Source organism: Aspergillus puulaauensis, chromosome 1, assembly GCF_016861865.1.
Source record: "Aspergillus puulaauensis MK2 DNA, chromosome 1, nearly complete sequence".
In the NCBI taxonomy this organism is placed as follows: domain Eukaryota; kingdom Fungi; phylum Ascomycota; class Eurotiomycetes; order Eurotiales; family Aspergillaceae; genus Aspergillus; species Aspergillus puulaauensis.
The window spans coordinates 2,637,297-2,652,536 of NC_054857.1; the positions used below are offsets into that span (position 1 = coordinate 2,637,297).

General features: G+C 52.3%; 5 protein-coding genes across 5 annotated transcripts; 2 read left to right on the plus strand and 3 right to left on the minus strand.

Annotated features, from left to right (window-relative positions):
* Nucleotides 1-60: 60 nt before the first annotated feature.
* On the plus strand, nt 61-1,106 carry GAR1_1 (putative glycerol dehydrogenase; the record flags this gene model as incomplete). Its single annotated transcript, XM_041693780.1, has 3 exons — nt 61-124; nt 175-858; nt 910-1,106. 3 exons carry the CDS (start codon nt 61-63, stop codon nt 1,104-1,106), a joined length of 945 nt encoding a protein of 314 aa, XP_041550397.1.
* A 237-nt stretch (nt 1,107-1,343) lies between these two features.
* APUU_11032A (uncharacterized protein) lies at nt 1,344-4,244 on the minus strand (the record flags this gene model as incomplete). Its single annotated transcript, XM_041693791.1, has 1 exon — nt 1,344-4,244. One exon carries the CDS (start codon nt 4,242-4,244, stop codon nt 1,344-1,346), a length of 2,901 nt encoding a protein of 966 aa, XP_041550398.1.
* Nucleotides 4,245-5,523: 1,279 nt separating this feature from the next.
* Nucleotides 5,524-8,985, minus strand: APUU_11033A (uncharacterized protein; the record flags this gene model as incomplete). Its single annotated transcript, XM_041693802.1, has 1 exon — nt 5,524-8,985. One exon carries the CDS (start codon nt 8,983-8,985, stop codon nt 5,524-5,526), a length of 3,462 nt encoding a protein of 1,153 aa, XP_041550399.1.
* Nucleotides 8,986-11,915: 2,930 nt separating this feature from the next.
* Nucleotides 11,916-12,887, plus strand: APUU_11034S (uncharacterized protein; the record flags this gene model as incomplete). Its single annotated transcript, XM_041693813.1, has 2 exons — nt 11,916-12,171; nt 12,310-12,887. 2 exons carry the CDS (start codon nt 11,916-11,918, stop codon nt 12,885-12,887), a joined length of 834 nt encoding a protein of 277 aa, XP_041550400.1.
* Nucleotides 12,888-13,092: 205 nt separating this feature from the next.
* On the minus strand, nt 13,093-14,886 carry APUU_11035A (acyl--CoA ligase; the record flags this gene model as incomplete). The annotated part of the gene is made up of 3 exons (XM_041693824.1): nt 13,093-14,045; nt 14,099-14,734; nt 14,787-14,886. 3 exons carry the CDS (start codon nt 14,884-14,886, stop codon nt 13,093-13,095), a joined length of 1,689 nt encoding a protein of 562 aa, XP_041550401.1.
* Nucleotides 14,887-15,240: the final 354 nt, after the last annotated feature.

Sequence of the window (15,240 nt, forward strand, 5' to 3'; positions counted from 1 at the left end):
TTTACTTCCTTTTCCTCTCTTTTTACTTTACGAACTATTTCCAGATACCCAATCGCAAAAATGACCATCGCAGACACACGCTTCAAGCTCAACACCGGCGCTGAGATCCCCGCGCTTGGTCTCGGTATTCCCCCTCACTCCCATACAAACAAACAACCACCTAACAACCACCAGGAACATGGCAGTCCGGCCCAGGAGAAGTAAGCAAAGCCGTCTACCACGCTCTCAAAGTGGGCTACCGCCACATCGACGCTGCGCAATGCTACGGCAACGAGACCGAAGTAGGTGAGGGCATCAACCGCGCCCTCTCTGAAGGTCTTGTCCAGCGCTCCGAAATCTTCGTCACCACAAAGCTGTGGTGCACATACCACACGCGCCCCGAAGAGGCTCTCAACCTCTCCCTCTCCAAGCTCGGTCTCGACTACGTCGACCTGTACCTCGTGCACTGGCCGCTAGCGATGAACCCGAACGGGAACCACGAGCTGTTCCCCAAGCTGGCGGACGGGAGCCGCGACATAGTGCACAGTCACAGCCATGTGACGACGTGGAAGAGCATGGAGGAACTTATTGCAAAGAACCCCGGGAAGGTCAAGGCAATTGGCGTGTCGAATTACTCCAAGCTGTATCTGGAGGAGTTGCTGCCGCAGGTGAAGGTTGTCCCTGCTGCGAACCAGATCGAAAACCATCCGTCACTGCCGCAGCAGGAGATTGTGGATTATTGTAAGGAGAAGGGCATCATTATCACGGCTTACAGCCCGTTGGGCAGCACGGGATCGCCGTTGTTCAGTGCCCCGGCCATCGTGGAGGTTTCGAAGAGGAAGGGCGTTAGCCCTGCGACAGTGTTGCTGAGCTGGCATTGTATGTTCCTAACCTTCTTCCTTTCTGCTCTCAAAACTAATAAACACGCAGTGGCCCGTGGTTCCTCCGTACTAGCCAAGTCGGTCACACCCTCGCGCATCGAAGCGAACAGAAACCTCGTCGCCCTGGACAAGGAAGACGTCGACCTCATTGCCAAATACTCTGCGGAGCTGGCTTCGACGAGCGGCTTCCAGCGCTTCGTGTTTCCTCCTTTCGGCGTGAACTTCGGATTCCCTGACAAGCAGTGACTATCTGCTGGCTCGAGTAGACTGTAAACGAGGACAGTTAAAGTATATAGACTGTACATAGAAAAAACTGTTCATTATTCGGTCAAATGATCACTACAGTAACTGGCCTAGCTAGCTAAGTAACACGGTGTCTACTCTATACATAAATTCCATCCCATCTAAGTGGTTCCTGTATCCTGACTTCACTTTTAATGGATCAGAAGCTGCACAAACGAAAGATTGACAAAATGGGGCCAGTCAATATTGAAAACCAACCCACTCCCTTTCAAGCACAATCTCAACCCCAACTTCATCTTCTCCGTCCTCCCGCGGATCGCGGACCATCTTGTTACTGTAAAACTCGCGATAACCCAGCTCCTTCACCTCATCGGGGACATGCACCGCACCAACGCTCACAGACTCAACATCACCAGTGTTCTTTCCAACACCATCCGCACCATCCACACCATCGGTGCTCTTTTGCTGCCGTTGTGCCTTTCTCGCCTTCCCCTTCAACCTTCCTTTCCCCTTTTTCGCGCCTCCAGCATCACCTGCAGTGGCGGGGTTAGCACCAGACGCATTTTCCTTCCGTGCCTTCGCAATCAAAACAGCCGCATAGTTTTTCAACGCCGCCTGGCGTCTAGCCTCTCTCTCGAGAATAATCTCCCGTGCGAGATCCGAAGTCAGGATCCCGCGCTTTTCCATTATCGAGAATGCTAGGTGTAGATCATTAAAGCCCAGTGTGAGCAGGATTGCCGAAGGGATGGTTACTTCAAGTCCGGGGGCTGTAGTCGCAACCGGGGTAGTGGCTTCAACTGAATCTGGAGCGTCTTTCTCGTTGCTTACTCCGGCTCTTGGCTTTTTGCTGGAAAGAGTAGGTGTGTCTGGGGCGGCGCAGTTGCTAAGGTTTTTCTTGTTTTCTCTCTCGATGGGTTCATTTCTATCGTTTGATTTCTGGTTCTCTATTTCTTTTTCGTGGTTATCATCGATTGCTTCTTCTTCGGCGATTGGCTCAAGGCCTAAGGAAGGGAACGAGCCGAACTTGACGTCTGCAAGGCGTGGGTTGTTTGCAACCGCAGCGGAAGGGGGATGAGACTGTGTTTGAGTGGTGGACTTTCGAACGTGGTTCTTCTTCTGTGCAGTCTGCGCTGGTGGTTCCGATGAAGGTGAGGTCTTAAGGAATTCTGGGATACGATCAGGGATAATAGTCGAATGCGCAGCAGAGTACAGCTTGAAGTCTGGCGTCATGTTCTTGAACACGAAATCCAGTGATGCGCCAACAAGACGACGCGACCAGTCGGCTTCCACATGCTGCGTTGGATAGAGGCCTTTGGTTGAAGTGACAGCGATGGCGTCTGAGGTTGGATTGCGAGCTGGGACTGGAGCGGGATGTGCATTCTCAGTGTTGCGCTTAGAGTCACCGTCGACGGTTGTTGCATCGCCATCGCCTTCGGCATCAGATGCTTTGGTAGACTCGCCCAGTATTCCAACATCCTGGGTATGACGTCCAGGTTCCTCGTACTGGTGTTCGGTCTCCTCAGCCCAAGGCGCATCAGGCATGACAACCAGAAACTTGTACGTGTAAAGTCCACAGTGAAGCACGTACTCAACAGTTTCCCAGCTAAGAAGATCAATTGCGAGACCAAATCCAGCGTCCACAATAGGGGTAAGATAAAAAAAGGCGCCGCAAGCCGCATATCCGATAGCAATATCTAACATCGACAGCTGCACGGAGAACATATACTCGGGCTCATATCCGGCTGCTGATACCGGATCATAGCCCAACGCTTCCAATGTGACGGGCTTGAGAGTCTCCATTGTCATAATAGGCTTGCCGTAGAGGTAATGCACCACCAACTCCCATGTCTTCATCATAATGAACTCCTCGCCCGCAACCGCTGTGATCTCCTCACTGTAATATTCTCTACCAACAAGGAGAGAGGTGACGAGTGGACTACGCGCAAGGACGCACTTGTGAGCTGTCATCACGATCGGCCAGAACTGATCGTTTATTGAGCGCAGAGTGAGCGTGATATCACTCATGTGGTTGCATTCCATCATCTCGATCAGGCTATTCGATAGTTTGAGACTCGCCTGTGCTGCCAAATCGTTTTCGGGATCCGCTCCCAACATCTTGGGGGGTGAGGCGGGCTTGATAGGGGATGGCGATGCAGGCGTCACCATGACTCGAACGCCAGAGCAGTTTTGAGGTGAGGTTATGGGTGCCTTGCTTAATCCTCCTGTGCGAGCAGCATCATCATTGTTGTCGGCAGGGGGTGGCGTTCTGATCGGAGGAGTAGGAGGCGTGTAAGGCCCAGCGACGGATTCAGCAGCAGAGAGTGTCTTTGAGTCGTCCTCGTCCTGTGTAACAACGCCCGCAGTCTCGTCGGTCCGGCAATAGCAGCAATCACCTGCATGGTGTATGCAGCAGCAGGATGCGCGAGGGGGACAGCCGCACTCAACTGTGGGCTTGTGTACACAACACGCGGCGTTGAACTGGCACAACATGCGACTATGGACACGGCAGATGAGTTTATTCTCATGGCTTTCCTGATGCCTTTGTTCATGTTCGCGCTGGTATCCATCCTCGTGCTCGTGCTTTTGATTGCGGTAATGCTGGAATACCCCCTGTTCCTTGTGCTGCTCTGGTTGTTCTGGCTGGGGATCCGACTGCGAAACTCCACGATCTCCATACACAACAAACACCCCCGATACATTGGTAGGGCGGCCAGCACCTTGTCCGTTGGAATCGGCCATCTCAGGTTTTTCGTGACGCGGCTGCTCTCCTTCGGCATGTTCAACCTGAACTGCTTTTTCTTCATCAACATCGTTAACACGGCCATATTTTTTCTCCTCTTTCTCTCTCTCTTTCCTCTTCTTCTGCCTTTTCTTCTTCTCAGCCTTCTTCGATGTTTTTCCCGCGGACGACCCGTCCACCTGCTGCAACCCCTTCTCCTCAACTGCCCCTCCAACTTCAGTATCTATACCGTCGGTCATCGTCCCAACAGAGCGAACACGAGATGTATCTGGAGTCTCGGATGTCTTGGACTCAGCAGTGCCAGCGCGGGAATCAAAGCGATCGATGTTGAAATAGTCGTCAAGGACCCGAGTTGTTGAGGGGAGTTCGGATGTGCAGAATGACTGGGTGCGCCTTACCATGCTTCGCTTTTGGCTTTTCTCGACTTTTCTTTTGGTTTTGAGAGGTTTATTAAGCAACTAGATGAGGTTTTCTTTCTGGCTGAGGTATCCTTTGGTTTGGATTTGATAAAAGGTAGTGGGGTGGGTGGAAAGGAATGACTTTTGTAAGTGTTGTGTTGAAAAGAGGGGATAAAGAGAAAAGGAAAAGAAGAGAAAGGAAAGAAAATATTCTAGCTTCATGTTGTTGCGTGCACTGTTGTCGCTGCGGCGATGAAGGTCTGAATACAGTTGTATACTTTTCTTTGTGACTCCCACAGACCTGCTTTGTTCTAGAGTGAGAGAAGGGATGGATTTCTATATAGATTTATAACTAGCGATAATTAAAGACCTAAATAGTCACAGTGCTAGATTTCAGGGTATAGCTAAAGTACAAACTTGATATCTTTCAAGATTCTTTATATAGGGCTTCTGTTCCACGTGACTTGGATCACCTATGTTCACAAGCAAATACCTATAGATAGATCTTAAGATACCATTAACTATCAGGAAGATTAATTAATAAGTATTATTAAGCTATGCACTTCTATTTATAAGATTATACTCTCTAGCAAACACCATTATATCAACAACCGTGTTTGCCTGGGGTTTGCAGTCTTCAAGAGAAAACTACCAATGCGGGTCAAAAGTTTGTGCACACTTACTTCCCGCTCCTTGTCGGACTTTAGAGCCCACAACTCCACCAATATGAGGTCTTTCGGTGTAGAAATAAGCGGAAATAGAAGGCCTAATGGAGAGATTTCATCCACTACCCGCGCAGCTATCCTAAGTTCCCTGGCCGCTGGGAAATCCCCTACGAAAATTGCGACTGACTTCAAGGTTTCGCGACGCGTTGTCTACAATACCAAAAACCGCTGGGATACCAAAAAGGTGATTTATCAACAACACTGAAATGAAACGAAGTGTAGTTCTCCCCTTTATTACGGCTCCCATATGATGTACCAGACATGTTGTGTATTACTATGTAAACCCAGGAAATCCCTGGTTTAAACACAGGTGAGTGTTCCAGCTCGAATGGACATTTTTCAGATCCTTTTTATTAAAGATGATCCTACGATTCAGCCAGACTGAATTATGATAGTTATTCATTATCAGTATAAAAAGGAAATAGCCAAGACTAGTATAGTAACCACCGCTCAAAACACAATGGTATCTTTCATCAGACCAATAACAGACAAGGTATCTTAGTTACATCAAACAAAAATTGGAAGGAAAAATTTGCTAAAGATCGACTATGATCAAATCAGAACATGCCTCCGTCCATAGGGATTCGGGGCTGGTGTGGTGTAGGGGCGGGCGATGCGCTGGCCGACATCGTCTGTCGTACGCTGACCGCGGAATTCATGTCGCCACCCTCACTTGAGATTTTGCGTAGGCGGTTGCGCGGGCGAGACCGAGACCGAGACCGGCCGTCGTCCTCGAATGTGCTGTGCTCTTCTGGGGGCCCTTGGTCAGGTTGCGGGACGGGCATGGGGTTGGAGTCGTGCGAGTCGTGCTTGAAGGCTCCGAGAATGGTTTGGGTGGTTGTCTGTCGGCGACGGCGAGGATTCATCGGAGGGAGAGGCGGGATCTCCATGCCGTTACTTAGGCTTGCGCCGGGAGGAAGACCGACGGTGGGGACGTTTGATGTGCAAGAGATGAAAGTGGGCTCGGAGATTTTGGTTTTGTCGATGGAACGCTTCTGGAGGGCGGTGTGCCCTGTAGCACGTTGGGGCAGAGACTGTGCTTGCTGGATAGCCGCGGCTGTTGCTGCAGAATCACCGGCAATGTCGTACAATGGTGGTGTTGCGTTGGCAGAGAAAGGTGGTGCAGCGGGCGACGGTCGAGGGGCTCCAATACTGGGTGAGTTGGCGGCAGGGACAGCGAAAGGTCGATCGTGAATTGGCGTTGCTGACCGGCTGTCGGGGCGATATATACCAGATGCTGCAGACGATGACCGGTCATACGCGAAGCGATCGTGCGCCTCAATGGAGGGGCGAGCGGATGACGCAACAGAAATAACACCACGTCGTCCATTACCAGATGAGAAACTGTTGTCGGAAGCAGTCTCATCTTCCTCCAGTGTCGTAAGATTGTCGCGGTCACGGCGCGAGCGACTCTTAGAACGACTAGAAGTATTTGAGTTCGACCTATCTCTACGAGCGCGGAAGCTCGTGTGAGGGGATGCGCCACGGCTGCGGCTTGATTCACGAGAATCATCATTGCTGCGGCGCCCGAAACTAGCTATTCTCGACCGCATGGACCGTGGCTGTTCCGCCACCTGAGGGGCGCTAGAGTTTCCATGCTTTCCAATGTTGCCCAGTCCGGGGAACGATACCCTATCCTCCTCAGCCCAGGGGTCTTCTGAGACCAGGGCAGGTGTAGACGCATTGCCGCCGAAAGGAAGGCCTTTCATACCGCGAGGTTCGCCTCGACCAAAGAGATGGTGCTTGCTGGGCTTGTTCTTAAGAAGCGCAAATGCATTCCCAGGTTTGGGACCAAAATCAGGGGTCTGGCGGCCAGAAACAGGGCTCGCCGCGCGACTTTCATCCGCAAAGTCCCGAAGCTTTTCCTGCACCCTTCGCCGCCGCTCGGCAAGCTCATTTTCAAACTCTTCTCGCTCTTTCTGCGTCTCTGTGCTTCCCTGGCGCCGGTGCTGGGCCGCAAGCTCATCCCGCCAATCGGGGATTGGGGGCGGTGGTGGAGCAATGGTGGGAGGATGAGATGCTAGGTCGGGTTGAGGAAGTTCAATGGTGGATTCTCTGGGAGTATCATCGTCGTCTGTAGGGGGTGGGAATCGAGGGGAGGGTGGCGGCAAAATAGAAGACTTGTCACTGTCATGGCGAAGGTGCGTACGCACAAGACCACTGAGGCCCAGTCCCGCGGGTAGTGTGGGAGAGTCAGGTTTCTCAGGAGTGTCACTGGTCTGTTCAGGAGTGTGTTCAGTGTGCTCTGCGATAGGCTTTAGATCACCCAGGTCCGAGTATCGCACTTCTGGAAGGGGGCAGTTATTCTCGTCACCGGTTGGGGTTGAAGGCTTGGAAGGAGTCCTGGAACGAAATGCGGGGTGATCGTTGTGCATAGAGTAATCATCCCGAGATGGATAATATCCTTCGTCCTCAGTTTCGCTTGGGCTTGAGTTGTCGAAGAATGTGCCGATGTGCCCGGGCCTGGCAGGGGATGCATTTATGCTCTTTCCGGTAGACCGACTACCAGGACGTTGTGCCTCGCTGTAGTGAGAGGACGCTGCAGAACCAGGTCGTGATCGGTGACTTGCGTTCGAGAATCCCAGGGAGCGAGCGCTGACATCTTGGGGAGGTGCAGACGCAGGTACCGGTGCTGGAGATTGTTGCCGAGGAGGGGGCGTATTCCTTCCCTGGAACATCTGAAGCTGGCGGCGAGAGAACTGGTTTTCATCGTAGGCAGTGCGCGGTTTATTAAACATACCCATAGCAGTGGCTTTCCCACGGTCTCCTGGCTGCAAAGCGGCCATAAAAGTCACCTCTTCGTTTTCGCTAACTGGAGGGCTTAGGGGAAGCTGCGAGTGACCAGGAGGCCTTAGTTCAGGCTCAGCGAGCTGACGTGTCGGCGAAGTAGCAGACGACGGAGGACTAGTGGGACGAGATGCAGCTGGTGAGGGCTCAGCAATGGCCAGTTTCTGTAACCCATTGCGCAGGTTGGTGGCGCTCCGAGAATAGCTTCGGTTGAGTGCTGGAATTTCTGGAGTGCCTGCACGCTGGCGGTTCAAGCTTTCTAGTCGATGTAGAGCTGACGCTTGTTGGCTGTGAACCGACTGCTCCAATGCTTGGCCGTAAAGACGTCGTGTCCTGGCAGATCCGCGCTCTGAAGCCATCCCCGGGCCCGTTGGCTTTGGCAAGGCGACCGACTCTGAACTACTATAATGTGTCTGGGCAGGTGACGTTGCCATGTTCTGCTCATCCACAGATGTCGCAGCGGTCGATGTACGGCCACCAAGCGTTGGCCCAGACGCAGTGGATGAATATGTGGTTCGGTTGAAAGAGGACACGCTAGAGTGCGCATCTTCCGACTCGTGTGGAGAGTAGACCTCTTCTCTCTCCGTTTCACTGAGCTTTGGTCGAAAGGTCGAGTGACCAATATCGTGTTCATAAACGGCCCGGCCAGAACGGCCAGTTCCGGAGGGAGCAATCTTATATACCTTTTGTCGTCCTCCGAACAAATTGTTTCCCTCCGTACGACGGCCGCGGCTCATTATGCTCCCTTTTTGTGATTGCGCATCATCATCGCCAGTATACCCGTCGCTTCCCGATGCGTATGAACCTCGGCCCATGCTAAACGACGGCCGGCTGTGAGTGGAGACTTCATCAATATCGGGAAGTAGCGTGGGGTTATGGCCGAAAAGATTCAACCGTGAGGCGCGTTTAGGAAACAGTACACTGTCGTCGCTAGCCTTTCCAATCATGGATTCAGGATCGTCTTGTTCTCTCAACATGCTAAACCGCGCAGACAACTTGGGCATGAGCAAACTAGTGCGGAAATCATCTGTAGACGGCAACGCACTCGAAAGATCGAGGTCGGGCTTTGGCTCGGGTTCTTCTTTTTTGCCTTTCTTCAGCATCCCCCCAAAAGTGGTGGCAGGGGGAGGAGTGGGAGGAACACTGGTTTCAGTGATCACAATCTCATCCTTGATCTTCTCCTTCTTCTGCTTCTCCTTCTGCTCTTTCTTCGACTTGCGGAAACGATTCATGATGACGGACGCCAATTTTTCCACCAGGGACTGTTACCGCGAAAAAAAAAATAGAAACAGATCTCGACGACGCGCTCAATCCAGTCTTAGGAGTCAGAATAAACCGCTCAGGCGATATTGCAATGTCGATGCGACATAGGGGGGACCTACTGGGCGAAGATCGAAGATGACACAATAAAAGCACACAATCTGTGCAGAGCAGGGCAACGTGTATAGTAGATAAAAGATCCGAGGAGACACGAAAAGGAGAGCTCAAGAATTGACAGCGAATGCGAGCGTCAGATCATCCCCTGTGCAGACTGCGGAACCGGTCCGTGGCCAATCTGTTGTGCAGTGGATGCGACGTGTGGGACGATCAAAGTACCGGGGGGGGGCGATATGTATAGCAAACAACTCTTCCTTCAAGTCGAACTCAAGGGGTCTTAATTGGGTGATAAAATCGATCGAGCAGCTCCAGCTGGATGAATTGATGGAGGGGGTTGGTGGGCAAGACACAGCCGGAATGTGGCTGCAGCGGCGACGACAGTAGCTATGGCGATTCGACAAGGAATGAACGGCAGTGGCACAGCTGGGGGCCAGTGCGGATGCAGAGAGGAAAGACCAAGTTGAGTTGAGATGGATAGTTGAGAGATGGAGGAAGGGGAGAGAGAAATGAATGACAGAGCAATGAGCTAAGAAAAAGAAACTAAAAGACAGAGTGAGGAGAGGGAAGGATCTCGATCGACGATTAATTTTTATTTTGCATGCAAACTCCGGCGTTCTCGCGAAGTGGAGGAAATAAGAAAAATAATAAAATAATAATCATAATAATCAAAATCAAAATAACAAAAGTCCAGACTCTTGTCAGCTCCGGCTGGTTTTTTGGGTCGCGGAGTCGATCGACATACGCACATTTACTTTGTGTCCACAAACAGGGCGTATTTCCTCTCTGGCCCCGACACTCGCTGAATCACCGCTCGATTCGCTGTCTGATCCTGCTGATGATGCGACAATATTAAGTCCCTTGGGAACTCCTTGGATCGACTTGACTCTCCAGTTCGCAGCACTCAGAGAACTCCTGTCCAAGCTCTGGGCAACCCTTACTGTGTGTAAACAAGATGTACGGATCCATGGATGAATACAGTGGTTACCGTACCGTACCATGGACAGGGGTGCTCGCGACCCTTGCAGACCCCACTAGCAGTCTCCGCCAATCAGCCTCGCGCAAATACCGGAATCATTTCGGTTATTCAGAGCGTCGGAACTAACCAGGACCACCCGGCGGACCAGAACTTCCTCGATCAATTCCCAACACAAAGCAACACAGGGCAGGCGCACGAACTGGGAAAGTCTCGGGGTGTCCTCCGTAGCCTTGGAGGGATGTTCAGTTGTTCGGTGACCTGGAACAACGCAATGATCTCATCAATACATCAATCACAATTCACACTGCTTGTGTCTCGTTTTCACTGCCCAAGTGGGCCAATGTAATCTCAGCCCTCGATAGTCCTGCATATCCGTCGAGTTTTCAGGTCGACAATCCTGAGTCCCGGCTCCTCAGACAGTCAGACTCAGTCGAGTCAGTCTTCCCCGTTGACTCCTCACTGGAGTACTGCATGCGGACCTTTTGCGAGGCGCATCAGCTGAGCCTTGTATGTGATCTATCTGGTCAACTCCCAGTGTTTCAACTTCCAGTGCATGCTATCTATTCGTTACGTCCACTTTTACGCCTCCCGTCCTCAGAATTGAGCAATCACTTCATTGGACAGAGGCTGCATACACACAATGCCACAGTGCAGAACCCGAGAGATGGAATGGCGGCACGGTCGTACTGTGCAATGTGCATCGCATGGCTGCAACGCGTCTTACTGCATCCCGCCAATTTGTCGGGTCCGATCAGGATCTCTCAAGTCTCAACAGAGTTTTCAGGAAATGACCGTGCGGCCCCGCGTCTTCCTCTAATCCAAGCTTCTTATGGTAAAAGCCCCAGGCCGGGTTTCCGGGAAGGCGGTTTAATTTCTAAGATTTGTTGACAGCCGTTGGGCTCTGACTCTTTGAGGCGCCGCAGCGCGTGGTAATGTGGGTATTACAGGCAGCGCGTAATACGAGAACGCAGTTCATAAACACGGTTGTGCCCCTGACTAGGCTGTATTGGGCTAAAGCCGGGGACCCTTCCCAAGAGGAGAACGACTCCTAATTGTATCACAATCAGACCAAGGGACAAGGTAATGTGATGCAGGGCCAGGCCTAAAGATTGGGAATGAAGAATCCTGAATCACGGAGCCAGATCCGCCGTTCATCAATCTTTTGGACGACCAGTCTGATCATCAGAACCAGCGTCCTGTAATATGCAGAACTCGATCTGAATCGGATCTAAACCCATGGTGGCGGAGCAGACCCCCTTCATCTTCCATTCGGAGAGCGGCAAGCCAAACAGCCGTTCTCCCTCAACTTCCGATCCTCAACTGAACACAGCCGGCGTTTCACCTTCCCACTGCCGGGATCCAACCAACGGCGCCCCGTCGAGGCTGGCCTCAGTGCCTCACCGTTGAATTCGGCATTGGGACTGAATCGACGATGGCTTCAGATTCTTCTAAACAGGCGCTAGAAGGTCGAAGAACCGTTGGTCTTGTGGTCGGGGCCACTTCGCTCGATCGGCCCGAACTTGCCTCTTCCTCGATCTCACTTCGGGCATCAACAGGACACGCCCAACACAATGAAGCCTGGAATCCAAATGCAGAGGGTGATGCGACTGTATCGTTGCAATCATTGGAAGAGGTAGCTTGAACCTCATTGAATGACGTCGAGCTGTATTATTAATCGCTTTCACCCCGCATCACGCAACAGCTGCAACCTCAGAACTTCGCGCTGTCGCGCTCACTTACCCAAGACCAGAACTCAACTAATCTACCCAAGAATAACCTACAAGTCTTACAGCTCATTCCAGAACCAAAATGCAGGTCCTACTCCTTGGCGGCCACGGCAAAATCGCCCTACACCTCACCCCCCTCCTCCTCGCCCGGGCCTGGAACGTCACCAGCGTCATCCGCAACCCTGCCCACGAGTCTGAGATCCTCGCGCTCGCAAACTCGGAGAAGGCCAAAGGCAAACTCAATGTCTTAGTCTCAAGCCTCGACGAGGTCCAAACCCAAGCGGACGCAGCTAAGATCCTCAACGAAACAAACCCCGATTACGTAGTTTGGTCAGCCGGTTAGTTCCCCCACACCCCTTCGTTAAACTTTACCACACATCTAAAACAAAAGCAAAACAAAACACAACATCGCAATTAAACAAAGTCAATAATGCTGTCAATCCTCTATTCTCGATACTGACAATGATCACATCTAGGCGCCGGCGGGAAAGGAGGCCCCACCCGCACCATCGCAGTCGACGAAACTGCCGCAAAGGCCTTCATCTCAGCGTCGTTCGCGCACCCGCGCGTGTCGAAATTCCTGCTCGTATCCTGGATCGGATCGCGCCGCAACAAGCCATCGTGGTTCTCTGACGCAGACTGGGCATCTTCGCAAAATACCTTCAACAATGTCCTCCCCACCTATGCGAAGGCTAAGCTCGAAGCGGACGAGTTCCTAACTGCACATGCGGCTGTGCGGGCCAAACAGGTAGCGAGCGGGAAGGCGAATGTGCTAGATGCGATTTGTTTGCGGCCCGGGACGTTGAGCGATGAGCCGGCGACCGGGAATGTGAATTTAGGGAAGATCGGATCACAGGGGAAGGTCCCGCGAGAGGATGTCGCAAGGGTGGCGGATGCCTTGTTGGCCCGGCAAGGAAGTAAGGGGTGGTATGACTTGCTGGGGGGTGAGGAAAATATCGGAGATGCAGTGGAGAGGGTTGTACGTGAGGGTGTCGATACTGTCGAAGGGGAAGATGTGGGTGCGATAGTTCAGCGGTTTGAGCTCGATGCTTAGACGTCGGTGAATTTAGACACTCCCTTTAAATGAAGTCATAAACGGCGAATATTGAATGACATCTATTCGAACCTATCGTTCAGTATTCAATAAACATTCCTGTCCAGGCGCTTATACGATGTATACGTCATTATATATATTTATATACGAGCAGAATATCAGTACACCCACAACTTATATCTAATATCCAATCTATCTTCATCAATCATAGCTTAGCCTTCGGCGCGACCGTCTCTTCCTGCGCGCGCTTCTTCAACATCCTCCGTAGAATCTTCCCGGACGCACTCTTCGGAATCTCCTCAACAAATCGCACACCACCACGCAGACGCTTGTGATGCGCAACCTTGCCCTCTAGCCATTTCACAATATTCGCACCCTCATCTGCGTCCGAAACACCAGATTCCTTGCTCTTGCCGCTCCGCACAACGTATGCAACGGGCACCTCGGTGCCGTGCTCGGCGCTCTCAACACCAATGACGGCAACGTCATCAACAGAGGCATTGTCAACGAGGATACCCTCCAGCTCAGCAGGGGCGACCTGGAATCCCTTGTACTTAATGAGTTCCTTGACACGATCCGTGATGTAGAAGTTGCCCTTGGGATCCTGGTAGCCGACATCACCGGTGCGGAACCAGCCATCGGGGGAGATCGAGTCTGCCGTCGCAGCCGGGTTGTTGTGGTATCCGAGGAAGATGTTAGGGCCACGCAGGTAGAGTTCTCCAACTTCGCCGGTAGCGACTTCAGCAGGGTTAGAGCCGTCTTCGGGCATGGTCATGTACCTGGCCTCCATGTTGGGGAGGAGTTTTCCGACGGAGCCGACGGAGGAGCGCCACTCAGACCAGGGTTGCGTGTGCGTGGTGGGACTGGTTTCGCTGAGCCCGTAACCCTGCTTGATGCCGACGCCGAGGCGGCTGTAGACGGCTTCGACGAGTTCTTGAGTGAGAGGGGCTGCGCCGGAGTTCATCATGCGGATGGTAGAGAGATCGTACTTCTCAACGATGGGGTGTTTGCCTAGGAGGAGGACGACGGGAGGGACTACGTAGCTGAATGTGATCTTGTAGTCCTGGACGTGCTGGCACCATTTCTCCAGATCAAACTTAGCCATGACGACTAGCTCGTAGCCCTGGTAGAGAGTTTGGTGGACGAGACATGTTAAGCCTATGCGATGGTATTAGCTTAGGGCTAATGGAAAGAGGGATCAGGGGACGTACCGTAAATATGGAAGAATGGAAGAAAGGCAAGTACACGGTCACCCTTATCGTCCGCGCCACCATTCCACTTGATATTACCCGCTTCGCCTGAAGCCAGCTGAAGGCTGTTGGCAACGATGTTGCGATGAGACAGCATAACACCCTTGGGGACACCAGTTGTTCCCGAAGAATAAACAAGGAAAGAGAGGTCCTTCTCCGGGTTGATCTTGCTGCGTCGGAAGCGAGTAGCGCCGGAAATGTTGCGGACGGAGGTGAAGTGCTTGGCCTTGGCCTCGGGGTCACGCTGGTCTCCAATCAGGATAATGTGGTCGTCTGGGATGCCGACCTGCTTTGCGGCTGCTCGCGCGACAGGCAGGACTGGTAATTGGGTGACAACGGCCTTTGCGCCGGAGTCTCTCAATTGAAATGCAAGTTCTTCCACGGTGTAAGCTGGGTTGGAGGGAGAAACAACGCCGCCTGCCCAGAGCGCGCCGTACATGACGACTGGGGTATCGATGCTGTTGGGGGTGTATAGAGCGAGGACATCGCCTTTGCGCCAATCATAGATGGACTTCAGGCCCTGGCCAAATGCGATCGCGGATTGCTTGACATCTTTGTAGGTGTATGACCGTCGAGTATCGGCATCGGTATAGATCACTGACAACGGTTAGCTAAACAATATAGTGGCGAAGATATTGGGAAGTCCCACCTTTATCATCGGGGAAGAGCTTATCTTTCCGCTCGAGAAGGAATGCCCACAAATCAATATTCGGGATCTCAACCGAAGGATATTGTGAGGAGACCGGCATTGTGGGGGGGGGTGAAGGATAGGAGGAGTGGGAGTTGAGAGAGATTTCAAGAATGCGGGGGCGGGGAAGGAATGCGACAAAGAGAGGCCGAAATGAAAAGAAAGATGTATGGAAGAGGAACCGCCAGGAACTCACCAGCAGGCTGGCTTGCTTCTAATAAGAGCTCCGGTTATAACCAGTGTCTGTCATGGCCACTCGGCCCTCGGCATGCAGTCACCTGACTGGACCCCGGATTGTCCAGTTGTTGTCTCTCACTGACAGCCTGCGCGGTGTGCATAAGTGATCGTCCCCCAGTCAAAAGACTTGGCGACATGGACTTTCAAAGTTGATCAGGACACGACTAAATCATCCTCT